At 43.7% G+C, this 14,730-nt stretch overlaps 2 protein-coding genes across 4 annotated transcripts; both read right to left on the reverse strand.

Annotated features, from left to right (window-relative positions):
- LOC8068892 lies at window positions 1,499-5,585 on the reverse strand. 2 transcript variants are annotated; one of them, XR_002452838.1, is made up of 5 exons: window positions 5,162-5,584; window positions 4,840-5,067; window positions 2,959-2,984; window positions 2,571-2,883; window positions 1,499-1,885 (listed from the first exon to the last, which is right to left on the reverse strand). XR_002452838.1 is itself a non-coding variant. In XM_021460616.1 (4 exons), the coding sequence occupies exons 1-4, from the start codon at window positions 5,534-5,536 to the stop codon at window positions 2,631-2,633; spliced, it is 882 nt and encodes a 293-aa protein (XP_021316291.1). In that variant the 5' UTR covers window positions 5,537-5,585; the 3' UTR covers window positions 2,376-2,630. The 2 variants fall into 2 exon arrangements, 1 of the variants encoding a protein (XP_021316291.1); XM_021460616.1 differs by lacking the exon at window positions 1,499-1,885 and having other exon boundaries at window positions 2,376-2,883; window positions 5,162-5,585.
- LOC8064287 (chloride channel protein CLC-c) lies at window positions 5,925-14,704 on the reverse strand. 2 transcript variants are annotated; one of them, XM_002453957.2, is made up of 8 exons: window positions 14,540-14,704; window positions 10,924-11,337; window positions 10,138-10,338; window positions 9,639-9,816; window positions 8,726-8,988; window positions 8,111-8,380; window positions 6,889-8,020; window positions 5,925-6,490 (listed from the first exon to the last, which is right to left on the reverse strand). In XM_002453957.2, the coding sequence occupies exons 2-8, from the start codon at window positions 11,217-11,219 to the stop codon at window positions 6,377-6,379; spliced, it is 2,454 nt and encodes an 817-aa protein (XP_002454002.1). In that variant the 5' UTR covers window positions 11,220-11,337; window positions 14,540-14,704; the 3' UTR covers window positions 5,925-6,376. The 2 variants fall into 2 exon arrangements, with proteins under 2 accessions (XP_002454002.1, XP_021316290.1); XM_021460615.1 differs by lacking the exon at window positions 14,540-14,704 and adding an exon at window positions 11,464-11,642.

The raw sequence follows: 14,730 nt of genomic DNA on the forward strand, positions 1-14,730 counted from the left end.
AACTAAAACCAGCTAAAAGTGCTCTTATGGGAACCCCATTATCTCAGTAGTTGTTCTAACCTAGCTAATGGCAGTTAAAAGTAGCTAATGACTAAATTATCCTCGCATATTTTTCCGCATCCGCGCGGATAGGGTCAACCATGTTCTTTTTTCCCCATCCGCGTGCAGTAGTCGCTTCCCCCCCTTCGCCGCGTGGTCACAAAGCTAAACCCTAGCCGTCGTTCACATGTAGTCCAGGCAACAACAGCAAGGTGGCGAGACTCATCGACGAGATGACACAACTCCCGTCCAATCCACTGGCAAATGCAGCACGTGCGTGCAACCCAGCACAACGCAACACGAGCGTGCAACCAAGCACAAGAGCAGAGGAGGCGCAGGAGCTCACTGGCGGGTTTTGGGCTTGCCGATGATGGGGCAGCCGCTCGTGGCTCACAACAGAGCTAGGGCACGATGGGGTGATGGAAAAGGTGAGGGCACGCTCGGTTCGGCTAAGAAGGAAGAGAGAAATGAGCGGCGGGAGCTGCTTTGCTGACAACCATTGGACAGAGGTGAAGCTACTGGTGGTGTGGAATGGCTTGATTGACCGCCGCCTGATTGAACGCACGCTCCATCACCTCCTTGTCTGCTCCTAAAGTATTCATCTTGGCGACAACTTCGTTCACGCTTCCTCCTTCTCCAAATCTGTGGATTGGACCACCCGGCTTCCTCTGCTCCTCTTCTCCGCCGTCAAACACCACCGCTCCCGGCCAACCTCGGCTTTGATACCAGCTGTTGGAACCAGGGGCCGCACTCTGCCCGTGAACTCGACGCCGGCATGTCACGGTGACCGCGGCGAGAACTTAACAGATGAAACAAACACACGAGAAAGATGGAATATGGTGCTGTCGAATGTCGCAGCTTTTGAGGTCCTTTATTCATGCTATTTATACACATGATGCAGATACATCTTGGCCTTGATCGCCAAGTTTCCTCACGCCAGAATGAGAGCCGTGCGCAACACCGTTTCTCTACGGGTCGCGCCGCATGCGTAGCACGCGCTCTGGCACTGACAATGGACCATCCGGGCTGGATCACAATCTAGCATGCCACCAATTGTGTCCATCCCCTAACTAACTAGTGCACGATCTAAATTGAATGCTAGAGCAAAGATTACATTATGCATGCTATAAGGTTTAGCTAACACAAGATTTTTAGAATGACTTATAAATTGGGATGGAGGGAGTAGTATGTAAAATTCCTATGTACATCTCCCTCTACAAAAACTGCTGCAACAGAGTAGTGCACGATCTAAATTGAATGCTAGAGCAAAGATTACATTATGCATGCTATCAGGTTTAGCTAACACAAGATTTTTAGAATGACTTATAAATTGGGATGGAGGGAGTAGTATGTAAAATTCCTATGTACATCTCCCTCTACAAAAACTGCTGCAACAGAGTATGTAATATATTATTATGTAATACTCTAGCATTTTCAGTGTTAAACATCGGATACAATATGCATATTTACCTACTGTTCTTAATCTTTTCCCAATCCATAAATCCAGCATCTGTTTCGAAACACGCGCGCCATATAAAAGTTGCAAACAAAAATGAAAAGAACGCAGGTGTCTTTGTTCATAACCTCATAGGCAGTACATGTGCAGACATACAAACAGAACAAGACTTACAAAATGTTACGAAATGTTTACTCTACTCCAAGCTTTTTTATTGTGACACCAAGTGAGCACAGAGCAGCCTTCAGCTTACAGATGGATGATGATCCCAACTGCCTCATAGCTCTAGCTGCTTTTTGGGGCATACCAGAACGAACCACTTTTCAACACCAGCTTTTGCAGTTTTGCTTGAGTGAGTCTTGACAGGTCTTGTTAATTTGTTATCCACCTCTGAATGTTTGTAAGACAGCATCATAAGTTTTTAACAGAGATTAGCAGCAAGGAAATCTGATTTTCTCAAGTTGTTAGACAGCATGATATAAGTTTTTAAAGAGAGATTAGCAGCAAGGAAATATTATAATGTTAAGTTGTAGCAGCAAGGAAATATGATAATGTTAAGTTGTTAGCAACAGTTTGTGCAACAACAATTTCTACACCAGAAGGAAAGAGTGCCAACGGGCAACAGCAATCAGAAATCTTGCAAAGACTATATAACAAGTACAACTTTACAAGCTCAGACAAATATGCTCGAGCTCCATATGTTAATAGCTTATTACTCCATTCCGAAAGAATGTAATTCTCACTTTTCGAGGAGTCAAACAATTTTAAGTTTGACCAAATTTATATAAAAAAAGTACTAACATTTATGATACCAAGTAAATATCATTAGATTAATCATAGAATATATTTTCTATAATAAACATATTTAGAGATATAAATATTGATAAAATTTCTGAAACTTAGTCAAACTTAAGACAATTTGAGTTGGCTCAAATCTAGAATTGCATTCTTCTCTTCTTTTTTTGGATGGAGGGAGTACTAGCTTAATTGAAACTCTCTAGTTGAGATTGCACCCGCCATTTTCAGCTAAAGATGAGAATAAGTTTTTGTGCTAAAGATGAGAAGGAATGCTTACAATGATTGTCAAATTATATGTACCCTCAGAGCTCAGATTTTGGCTATTTATATTACATGTCTAACTTTGCTTCTCTGCCGAGTTTTTACTTTTGTCAGAGACATGCATGTCACTACTGTCCGATTCCCTGCTACTTGTGGAGCTATCAGATGATGCCAGTGTATTAGCTTGTTCAGTAATCTTCCCTGTGGAGGAGCTGGAGTCATCATCCATGATTGATTGTAAAGTGAGTTGGAGGGAATACAAAACTAATCCCACTGCATTGATTCCAAAGACAGAAGTTGCTAGGTAGCACAGCCCAGTGATAATTGTTCTGAAAAGAGCGTATAAGTGGAGTTAGGTCTAGGAAGCCAGCTTAGAACAGACAGAAAAATGGATGGTTTAACACCTTATCGTGATTGTAATCTGACGAACCTGAAAAAAGACAATTGGATTCTATTAGATAATGTGTAAGATAGCTATAATGAACTAGCCATCCATGAGCATACTGAAAACAACACAAAAACAAAAAACAAAATACATTGTACTGTACCCTATATGATACACATCATTTTGCATAGCCAAAAAACTCAATTAAACTGATACAAGTCTAATGCTGATATGGACATACAATGTTTAACTTCAGAGACCTGCCAGTAACACACAATGCACAAATAGGATGAACTATTGAACTGTTGCAAAGAAAGTGTAATGATGTAAACACAAAAAATAAAAGTTATCTTGCTGAGAAGCATACTAAAAGGAACAGGAGAGATCCAAACCAAGAACATCAAAAGGGCAGATCGGTATCAAACTCATTTCGAAGAATTGCCTAATAAATACATATATCTAATTCTATAGCAATGGCCGATCAGCACAGATTTCAGTCAAACTATACAGATTTCAGTCAAACTAATAAAACTGAAACATCCAAGATTGGGTTATGGGCTTATGGCACAATTATAAGATTGTTGTTTCTTATTTGACACACTACAATGAATCAGCCCTTCACTGCTTTTAGTGACTCCATTAAGGTAAAAAAAATGCTACACATTTGAATGAAACATATGACCTGCAACTAAACTTAACCCTGGTCCATTCCTTGATGGATCAATGTGCTGGCTTGATTGTGCTAGTTGGAATGGAGTCATATGCATACCATGGTTTATATTGCTTGAGAAAATTCAAAATGTTAACACTGAAACATCCAAAGTCCAAAGACCTGAGAAGGAACACCACCTAGCAGCCCATACCCTGACACACACAGCAAAAAAACAAACTCTTATGATTATAATGTTGTAAATTCTAGCCAGACACAACGCCGGTGATCACCCACTCACCCGATCTTTTGTGCTGCTAGAACTGGCAGCGTTTTCCGTATGCTTTACTTGAATATAAAGAGAACATTAACTCCTCTACATGCACAGCATGCCACTCGACTGGCTGTGCCATCCCACATCCACAACCACAGCATAGCACACATCTCCCTATAGACCTGGATGCGCTCCACATGAGCTTGCATGAATCGAGCACTACAAACGTCCACATCCAGAACATCTGGGAATGCTTATTTGACCCAAAGGTAACAGACACGCATGTACAGGAACAGGATTACAAGCAACATATCTGTTCGATTGGTTGGCTGCGTGGAGGCCGCAAACCAAGCCTGTGGCGTGCAGCCTCTCAAGTTTGGATGATTGCATCAGAGCCTATCCCCGCCTGTGCAAAAAGCAACCCACAGCCTGCATCTGTGGATTTGGATTTTTTGGTCGTTTCTAGCACACCAGGCCTGTGGCATGCGCATCGTGCACCAACTAATGACTGGATTAGTGTATGATTACTGTATATTAAATGATACTGACATATTTTGAAGGACATTAAGATTTAATAAGATAAAGTAAGAACCACTAAAGTATATTTGTCTAAAATAAATATCTCAATAACACATGTTTATCCACTTTTGACTCATGTGTTATATCTTTGTGTGGGCAACCAAATACTATCTCTTCTCAATCAGGCTCAATATATACACCAACCAAAGGTGTGCTCAGCTTGTACTGTGGCAGAAGGGCTCCACTGCGTCATAGCTCACGAATGCTAGTTGAATTGTCTTCTTCAGTGAAAACAAGCGAATACGAGCATCCTACTTAATTGCCGGTTTCTAGCAACAAACAATTGCAAGTACATAGGTCTTCCCATTTCGATATCAAAATCCCCGATTGTAATTACAATGTCAGTGCTTATAATGAACTAATAAGAAACGATAAGAACAAGACTGTGAAGTGCTGACCGAGAAGCTGTCGGAGATGGTCTGACGGTTGAGCGCAGCCTCGATTGTGGTGGAGAACTTGTAGAGGATGACTGCGATGACCCCCGCCGCAATCCCGCCGAGCAGAGTCTGGACTGGTGATGGCGGCTTCTCGGTCTCGATGGGTGAGGCGCTCACCAGCCTCAGCCCCTCCAGGGCCTCCTCGGTGAGATTGTTGGGCTTCTTCTTCACCCCGCTCGACCGCACTCTCTGCGGCAATCAATCAAAAAGATTTCTGTTGGAGATAGAGCATATGCGGTGTGATGTAGATAGAGGATGGAATCGGTGGGGATGTATGTATTACGAGCTCCTTGGCGCGGCGGGCGCGGCGGCGGAGGGAGCGGAAGAGGAAGACCGAGATGGCGCCGGTGAGGAGGAGGCTGGTGGCAGTCTGGAGCGGGGTGGGATTGTCATCCGTCGAGAAGAGCGTCGGAGCGCGGAGCTCCACGGGTCCCTGCCCTTCGGCCTCGGCGACAGCGCCGGCGTCGGGGGGCTCTGGCTCCGCTGCGGAGACGGGCGGCGGAGGCAGCACTTCAGCCTCCGCGCGGATGGCGGTGGAGCGGCGGAGGCGACGGCTGAGGAGAGGGAAGGACGTAGCAAGGGGGAGTCGGCGAGATGGCGAGAGGCAGTGGAGGTGGAGGTGGAGGTGGACGCTAGCTGAGCAGTGGAGCGGCACCATGGTGGCCGTACGTGGAGCGGAGTGGTCGGGGTTTTGGGATCAAATAAGATAATGGTCGGGGATATTTATTTTTGATAAATATATGTTTGTCGCTCCGCAGGGCCTGCTCCGTCTATTCTAAAAGCTCGTGTCCATTTTCATTTGAAAAAAAAAACTTAGGCCTATTTAATTTCTCATAGAATGCAAAATGCAAAATACCAACCACTTTAAAATGTTTTCTCATAGTATTTAATTGTATTATGCAAATGATAGATAAAATCCAAAAAATTTTGGGATGAAAGTGAAACTATTCACCCCTTAACGCATGAACATGACACATGCCGTAATTGTGCAGGAACTACGGTTAGGATGTCAACACATTTTGACATGTGAATGTCGTAACAGAGCAGAGCAGGAATGTTACCAATCTCAATCCAAATAGATCTTACAATCACAAGAAGAAACCTGCACTTCGCAGTCCCAATCGCCCATGTTTCTGCCTTAGATATATACTCCGTACTATTTAAAGATAAGATATAAATCTTAAGAGTTTCAGTTCTCTAAACATGCTTTACAGGAACAATGCAAATATGCAATACACACTTTCTCTCCATATTCTGGAGCTTTGAATGTTTACTCATTTCTTGCCGCAGGCTCATAATAGGCAGTCACCAACAAAATAACTGCCACATCTTTTTATTGCAAAAAGAGCATATGCTAAAAATCCACACAAGCCAAACCATGTAGAGAAGATGAGCTCTATCCAATTGAACACCAGATACACCTTTGCAATTTACATACAGCCAGCATCCGCATCCAAATAATGTACATAGATGGGAAGCAGAAAAAAAAGCCTCATTATCAACCTGCCATTGATGCTGAATGGTACTTGTGAGGATTCAAGTTCGGGAACAGACTGTGAATGTGCTCAGGCATGAAATCATGCCTTGTGAGAATGCCGACTATGGGAGGCCTCTGCACTCGACAAGAAACATACACCCATCATCAGCCATGGAAACTTTCCCAAACTAAAGATGGCAATGCGTAAAATAGATTATAGTAATAATTTTGAAGGCGTAATCACTGGGTTAAGGTTACTCTCTGAACATATATACTAGCTTAAACACATGTTTAAATATTCAAGAAAACAGAAGATATCAAGTAAACAAAGAACAATTAATGAGGTACTAAGCACCTAGAAGGTATATAACTTTTAATGCATCTAACAAAGCCAGAATCCGTATCATGTATCCAAATTACTAAATTTAAAAAACTCAAATTGATAAAGCACTTGAATCATCGATTACATGTCTAATTTGTTGCTATCAGTTTTCATGTCTACTCCAACTAAGAAAGTGAGAGGGGTCTCTTACGTCTGGTGTCTTTGGCACAACCAAAAGGTGCCTCAACCCGAGTTCCCGGAAAAGGATTGCCGCTTTTGCTAGTGACATTGTCTCAACCACTGTGTAAGGTGATGTATTTGTGATCGGGTGGAGATCCACATACATGTCCATCTCCTCATCAGTGAAATCCAGATCCTCAATTTTCAAACCTTTGCCTGAACCTGGTTTGGCAAAGTCAAATGCACCAAATCTTCGCAGAACAAAGCTACCACTAGTTTTGAACCGTTCCTTCATGAAATTCTTGCTGTTCAGCAAAACTAATAGATGAGACCTAGTCACAAGCCCAACCAGTTCCGGGGCTTCCGTTATGGGTGGCTCATCAACCACAGGAAAACCATTGTGGCCAGTTAACCTCAATGCATGAACAATGTTCCCCACTTTCTCAACACCAGAAAAGGTTATTAGTGGGCCAGACACCACATCACCAGCAACCAAGTGCCTCATGTATGGTTCAGCATGAGCCTCCATGAATGGCAAGCCTTTCATCACCACTATCTGATCATAAACTCCCTTGTTAAAGTTATCTGCTATGGTTTTGGATATGAGAAGAACAAGCATGAGTAGAGGGAGCATGGGGAGATCATTGGTGAGCTCTAGAAGGATCACACAGACTGACACAGTCATTCTCATTGTTCCACCAAGAAAAGATGCTGCGCCAAGAAGGGCAAAAAGGCCAGGATCAAGATCAGATATGGATCCAAGAAGAGTTCCCACTATGCGCCCATACGTGGCTCCAGCAAGAATAACAGGGATAAAGAGACCAGATGGGACAGCAACACCGTAAGTCACTAGTCCAAGGCAGTAAATAGCAGTGAAGAAGATGAAAAGAGATGACATTTGGAACTCAGTTGATGTGCCGTTGCTGAAGAGATTGCGGATGGCATCGTCATTTGTATTGAAGAAGAGTGACGCAAGATCATTGTAATGCCCTGGCGGGCATTGGAAGTTCTTATAATTGCCCGAGCGACCAACAGTAGGACACTGCTCCACAGCATCAACAGGGCATGGAGTGCATGCTGCAAGCCAAGGAAGACCATAGGAACACATCGATGTGATTATTGATATTGTTATAGTGAGAAGGATCTTGAATGGAGCACCTCTCCTGCAGGCAGATTAAATAATATAGATAATATCATATCTTAAAATAAGCAGAGAAGTTAGGCAAACAAGTTAATTACAGTTGAGTGCTTACTCGTTGATAATACTATAAACTCGGAGGATCTTGTCCAACAAAAAGTTGAAGAGGCCTCCAAATATTCCACCAATTATCCCAAGGACTATAATTGCAATTAGATCCGGAGTACTGTAGGTTGCAACAGTTGAACTGAGATCAAACATGATCAATCCACCTTTCCCAAAGAGACCACATTTTCCACTGCGACAGAACTCAATCAGTCCCCTCAATACCACCGCAACAACAGCAGTTGTAAAGAATGTTCTCCACAAAAGAGCACTTCGCCACCTGTAAAATGATGTATAGAAACATCGTATTTCATCATACGAAAAACTGAAAAAAGAAATGTATGCAGACTAATAGTAGATAGCTAATAACTATGCTAGTATCATTTTTTCCCAATTTCATCAATTGTTCAATCTATTGTAGTTGTAACCACATGCCCAACTAATGATTATTTGCTAAACAATAAAAAGCATAACACCAAATCAATGTTAGGTAAAAACAGATAGACATTGAAAGTTCATAGACACTGCACCTGCAATATTGTGACAATCCAAATATGCAAGATGTCAAATAGTGACAGTATTTAGCCCAAAAAACAATGCTAACTTTTCTAGAAAGATGTGCTACCATGATGCTGCTTCTTCAAGAGCAAACAGAACACCGCCAACAGGTGCACGGAAGGCAGCTGCCACACCAGCTGCAGATCCACATGTGATCAAATCTCTCCTATCCCTGTCATTCTTAAAGTATCGTAGCCAGTTACAAGTAAGATGATACTTGCGTGATCCACCCTGACCGAGCAAGTTGGCAATACATGCCCCTGTATGTACCATGGGCCCTTCCTTTCCTAGCACAAATCCAGCTGAAACTCCAAGTATTGAACCAAAAATCTGCAAGTAGAAGATTTCAGAACCGAATTATTTCTACAGACAGCTCTATAACCCATGCTGGTATTGGTACAGTTTGTTGTCAGTTTCCAATGTAAAATGATTCTGCCAAGTCAAGGAACCGTTCCCTTATTCTAAATATATAAACATCATATCAGTATAAGCTTTTCTAACAGAAATATTTGGTGTAATTTTCGTAAGGACTAAGGACACTCTTTTAGGGTCACTCTCAGCAATCAGCATACACCATCCTAAGAACAATTTAGTGCCACAGTTTCTTGTTATCTGTTGTGGTCACTGTTCTCTTTTTTAATAAGAAAGAAAATATAAACAAAAATAGTAATGGACGCTCATCGATGTGAATATATTGTTCATTATCACGGACGATGAATGCTGTAAATCAAAATCATAGCAATATTCTTTCTCTTGCTACTTGGAAGTAAGTTAGCGTTAAGTTTCTTCAGGTTCATATTTCTTCCGAGAGAAGTCCTTGAAGTTTTAGACTATGATATGATATGAATAAGAACAATAACACTCAGTTAAGCTTATAGTCCTAGGATCCTGTTCCACAAGCTAATCAGAAAATTGCAAATGGTGTAAACAAAAAGGTTTAGAACATAAGATTTTACATATGGTTCTAAACCAAAACTTACCTTAACAAAGAGTGTACTAGGAGCTAATATAGAATAGGCATCGACCCCATTAAGATATGCTTTAACTTCAGGAATACCAGACCCAGCAGCAGCAGGTGCAATATAAGCACAGATTGCTGCTGCTGCTGCAGCCAAGACTAAATTCCAACCACCATACACAAAAAATGCTCCAATATACCTGCACTGGAGCAGAACACAATTATTAATTACTTCGAAGTATTATGTATTCAACCCAATAAAACATTTATTACTAACAATAGCAACTTTGTATGCTCCCTAGTTCTCACAGAAGCATTTTTATTGCACATGAAAATCTTTGTAGATTGTGACCAAAAGAACTTAACTATTGCCTTTGTGAACTTGGTAACATTTCCATGCATCAAAAAACGTTCCAGTAGTGTAGCGATGAGCTAAAGATTACGAAGCAATATATGACAAAGTAGAATACCAAAACTAACAAAATGCAAGTTGTCCATCAAAAAAGAAGCTGAAACTTCACCTCCCCTTGAGCATAAGATCACTCGTGAGCAGCAATTTGAATCCAGCAATGTTCTCAACCGCAAGATTGTTGAAGAAGCCAACAACTCCAGTTAATAGGCCAATAAGGAGCACCAAGCTCCACTTGAGGACAATGTACTGAAATATCTGCTTCTTCTTTCTTGATCGCCAGTCTTGTTTGAAAAGGTCATTCTCCACGACTCTGAAATATGCAAGATATTGAAGGGAGTAAGGAAAAGGACTAAAGGTATGTCTGCACATCTGCTTTATTTTGGTGATTCAGTCACCATTAAACTACTCATGGAATGGAGATCATTACATGACTTGACATATAGGACGCCGGCACTGCTCCAGTTCCTAGCTCGTCTTCACAGAACAATATATTATAGGAACTAGTATTGTGTAGCCATCTTACTTGCCATTTACTTCCAGACGAAAAGAAGAGTGGACATAAACATAATTTGGTGTACTAAAAATCTACGCAGCAGGTAGTAGTTTTTTTTTCATGAACTACTAAGGAGGCAGTGGCTGAGGTACTCTGTCCCGGTTGCTTGCTTCTTGCAACGGTTGAACCATGAAGAACAGCTAGAGGAATCAGAATCACAGCCACACGGTTGGTCGGTTGCTACTTCAACAAAGAAGGGGAGAAAATCCTCTCTTTTTTCAGGATAGAGCCATAGAGGCTGAAGAAAAACCATAAACTTGAAAGCAGGCAGGAAGAGAAATAATACTCAAGGTGGGGGAAAAAAGAAAGGAGAAATAATACTCGAGAAACAAGAATGCCTACTCGTAATCCAAGCTCTCGATGGGGCAGACGTTGGCGCCGACGATAGCGATCTGGGAGGTGGTGTTCATGGTGCGCTTCCTCAGCAGCGGCTGGCGCGCCTCGCTCCCGCGGTCGGCGCCGCCGTCGTCGTAGCGGAGCAGGGCCTCGGAGGAGCCGTTGTTGTGCTGGCGCCACGGCGGCGGCGCGGCCCCGGAGCCGCCGTCCATGCTCTCGATGTCGTAGTTGTTGTAGCTCCCCTCCCGCTCCGGCCGGCGCGGAGGCGGCCGCGGGGAGTTGCCGTTGCCGTCCATGTCCATTGGACGCCGCCGCGCCTCTGCTCTGCTCTGCTGTGGACGGACCTGTGGTGGTGTTTGCTGTTGCCGTGCCGTGCCGTGCCTTGACGGTCTCTCGGCTTACGCAATGTCCAAGTAGAGCCTGCAAGCAAGAAATGAATTTTGAGACGATAAAGTTGAAAAAATGATTAGCATCAAGTTGATTAATTACTCTACTCCAGTGCAAAGAAAAAGAAGATTGTTGGGTCAACACGTTACTACTACGTACTTGTACAGAAACTGACACTCATTCATTTGGCACTACCGTTATATCTACGAGTATATGTTAAGGTTTCAGAATGTCGCCAGGGTTCATAAAATTAAGGATAAGATACAGCCATACAGACATGAATCAAGGCTGTGTTGAGCTGACATTGGTTTTGGCAGTAGTATATGAAAGAAGAAGTTTCTAAAGCGAAGTAACCCAGTCGTATACGGATAATACAGCCATACAGGATCAGAGTCGTTCATGTGACTTTTGTAGTTAAAGAAAAAAATGTGTTCTTTTTCGGTGTGTACAGTAGCAGATTCGAACGCTACAGGCACAAGCAATCTGATGAAATGGAATGGGCGGCCACAGGTGGGCCATGCAGGAAAGGTGCCCACACCACGGGCCGGGCAGCTTGGCAGTGACATCGCACGGAGGCTGGGCCCGCCACAGCGCCTGGTGGGCCCTGGAGCCACGTGGAGTTTCTGCGGTGACTTGGAAATGTTTGTTTATTGTTTTTGTTCAGCGAGGTTTCGGGTGTGTCTAGTTTCTGAAACGAAAAAATTTACGACACTGTAGTATTTTCGTTTGTTTGTGATAATTATTGTTCAATCATAGATTAACTAGGCTCAAAAGATTCGTCTCATAAATTTCAACCAAACTGTGCAATTAATTTTTATTTTTTATTAATATTTAATACTTTAATTATACATGCGTTTAAAGATTTGATGTGACGGAAAATTTTGAAAAAATTTAGGTTTTGGTTTGAAAGTAAACCAGGCCCAATACTGGTGGCTCCACGAAAGGCAACGTGTAGTAGTAGGCGGCGCATGGTGCACGTTGGTTCCCTGCTCCAGAATCCAGAGTCGGACGAGGCATCGCTGTCGCTATAGACCGACCCAACCATCGAATTTAATTTAATTTAATTTACTGCCCTCTTTTTGTTTGTTTTGTTTTCCATCAGTCTTCTCTACGTCCATGTATATGTATATAATTTATTGATAATTTGGCAATGGCTTTAGGGTCATCATGTATGTATTGGGGATTTATAATCATGGTGACTAATCACTATAGGCTCTTGAATGGATGAGACAGAGACAACACACATGGGCCCCGGAGACAAGCCGCGTCATGCTCATGCCATCGTATTTTTATCCATGAGAATAAACACTACGAATCCATGTCATCATCATGACGTGACAACGACATGCGTGGCGTGGGTCTAAAGTTCTCCACACAAAAGTATACGTAAATACGGAACTCTAAAAGTCTAAAAGTATATGCAAATACCGCATTGTTCTCTCTATTTTTTCCCCTGTATGTATGTACATGCTGTTGGATCAATGTTCAAAGAGCATTTTGGGAGGGCTACTAATCTGCAACAATGGATCTAGATGGGCAACATGCCGGCCTGGCACGACACGGCCCGATGGTGGTCGGGCTAACAAGGCACGTCGTGCCTACGGGCCGTGCCTACTAGGCACACGGGTCTGGGCTTCGGCTCAGGCACAACACTATGGGCCGTTTTTCGTGTCGTGTCGACTTGAAAAGTTCGGCCAATGTAGCAGGTTGTGCCAGCCCATGGCCCACCGCTTGTGAGAAAGGGGAAGGGGAGGCCGAGAGGGCAAGAGGCAGGGGAGGTGGCGGCGACGGTCGTCGTGCTCGTCGTCGAGATCGACGCCGGCGCGCTCACCCCTGAGGAGCTTGACATCGGATCTAGAGAAGGAATGGAGGAGGGCAGGTGTGCTCAAGGTCGACAGCGCCCTGCGTGCTCGAGGTCCATGGATACGGCGCCCTATGGTCACGTGCTTGAGGACGACAGGTGCGCCGGACAGTGGACACGCGTGAGGAGGAGGTGCGGGAGGAGATCGAGCGCGACTCGTGAGCCGCTAGGGCCCTGCTCGTTTGCCATCGCGTCGTGTCGTCGTCTGCTGCCTGCTGGCCTGCTGGGGGCGTGCCGAAGTGGAGAGCGAAGCAGAGAGGAAGGATAGGATGCGGGTGCGACCAAGAGTGGGAGGAGTGCGGTGTGCGATGCGAGCGAGCAAGAAGTGAGGAGCCAAGTGCGGCACTGCAGCGGCGTAGAGTGAGAGGAGCTAGGAAGTTAGGGTTAAGGGAGCAGGCCGCGGTGGGCTTTTCACTTTTGGCCATTTACCGGATCGGGTCGTGCTAGCCCGGCGTGCTTGAGGTAAGGCCCAGGCACGGCCTGATGCCTCGGGCCGTGCCAGCCTAGGCCTGCTGGCCACCGGGTCGAGCCAAAAAAAACGGGCCTCGTGCCAGACTAACGGGCTCGGACTGTATGCCCATATATGACAATAGATTTCTCTGCAAGTTTTTGGAAATAAAGCACCTTCTTTTGTCCTATAATAAGGCTATATAACCATCCACGTGGAATATTTATGTTCAATTGCTTACCTGCAGAGTAGTTAGTGATCTGGCTTCGGTTCGAGGGTTTGGTGAGCCTTGAGCACATCATTATTGGCCGTACACGGCTCCTCCATTTCTACCTTCTACTACGACCACGAGGCATGTAGTGGGCCCCCACGAGAGGAACACTGACCGATGGCCTGCAGACACGTCGGATCCAACCTGGCTTTCCTATTTGCCCCACCCCCTCTATTAACTATTTGCCCCACCCCCTTTCTAAAGTTGGATTTCCCTGTTTTCTATTTCTTTGTCAAATCCAGTACTATATACGTATATATTTTTATGCTTTGCTCGTTTGGCTGAAGAGTCATGATTGAAAGTACTGTTTATTGATTTGTTGTAAGAGAAAAAATACTACTGAATAATTGAATAATTGGTAGATTCAGTAGACAAACTTAGGGGACAGAAGGAAAGAGAACTCTCCTCAAAGAAGGGGTCTCCAGTTTCATCAGGAAAAGGAGAAGAACCTCATATCCCAGTACTTATTATTCTTGGAAGTAAATTAAACGAACGAACTTTAGTTAAGCATCTAGAGCCTTAGAGCAAGTGCAGAATTTGAAGCACAGGTTGCTTGAGGCAAGAAAGAAGAGGCATAAATAAACATTATATATATGCGCTTTTTCAAGAGGTTGTTAAAAGATACTCTGTATGTAGTATACTGCAGGGAGCTTACCTTGCTTTAATTTGTAGATTATTGGCGCTGATGGATCGATCGACTTATCCAGCAGCCAAGCAAGCTAAAACTTGTTCAGTTCAGGAGCTGCTACAGCATCATCAGAGCCTCTCTCTCTCTCTCTCTCTCTCTCTCTCTCTCTCTCTCTCTCTCTCTCTCTCTCTCTCTGATCTCTCCTTATATAGCATCGT

This window comes from Sorghum bicolor, chromosome 4, assembly GCF_000003195.3.
Source record: "Sorghum bicolor cultivar BTx623 chromosome 4, Sorghum_bicolor_NCBIv3, whole genome shotgun sequence".
Classification (NCBI taxonomy): domain Eukaryota; kingdom Viridiplantae; phylum Streptophyta; class Magnoliopsida; order Poales; family Poaceae; genus Sorghum; species Sorghum bicolor.

What these genes read in the sequence shown, in the direction of transcription:
- LOC8068892 (XM_021460616.1), bottom strand. Translation starts at nt 5,536, where the DNA reads ATGGTGCCGCTCCACTGCTCAGCTAGCGTCCACCTCCACCTCCACCTC. An exon ending in CCCGCCGCGCCAAGGAGCTC is followed by an intron (nt 5,068 to 5,161) that starts GTAATACATACA and finishes TGATTGCCGCAG; the next exon opens with AGAGTGCGGTCGAGCGGGGT. An exon ending in CAGATTACAATCACGATAAG is followed by an intron (nt 2,884 to 2,958) that starts GTGTTAAACCAT and finishes CGCTCTTTTCAG; the next exon opens with AACAATTATCACTGGGCTGT.
- LOC8064287 (XM_002453957.2), bottom strand. Translation starts at nt 11,219, where the DNA reads ATGGACATGGACGGCAACGGCAACTCCCCGCGGCCGCCTCCGCGCCGG. An exon ending in ATCGAGAGCTTGGATTACGA is followed by an intron (nt 10,339 to 10,923) that starts GTAGGCATTCTT and finishes TGCATATTTCAG; the next exon opens with AGTCGTGGAGAATGACCTTT. An exon ending in TTGTGCCAAAGACACCAGAC is followed by an intron (nt 6,491 to 6,888) that starts GTAAGAGACCCC and finishes TGTCGAGTGCAG; the next exon opens with AGGCCTCCCATAGTCGGCAT.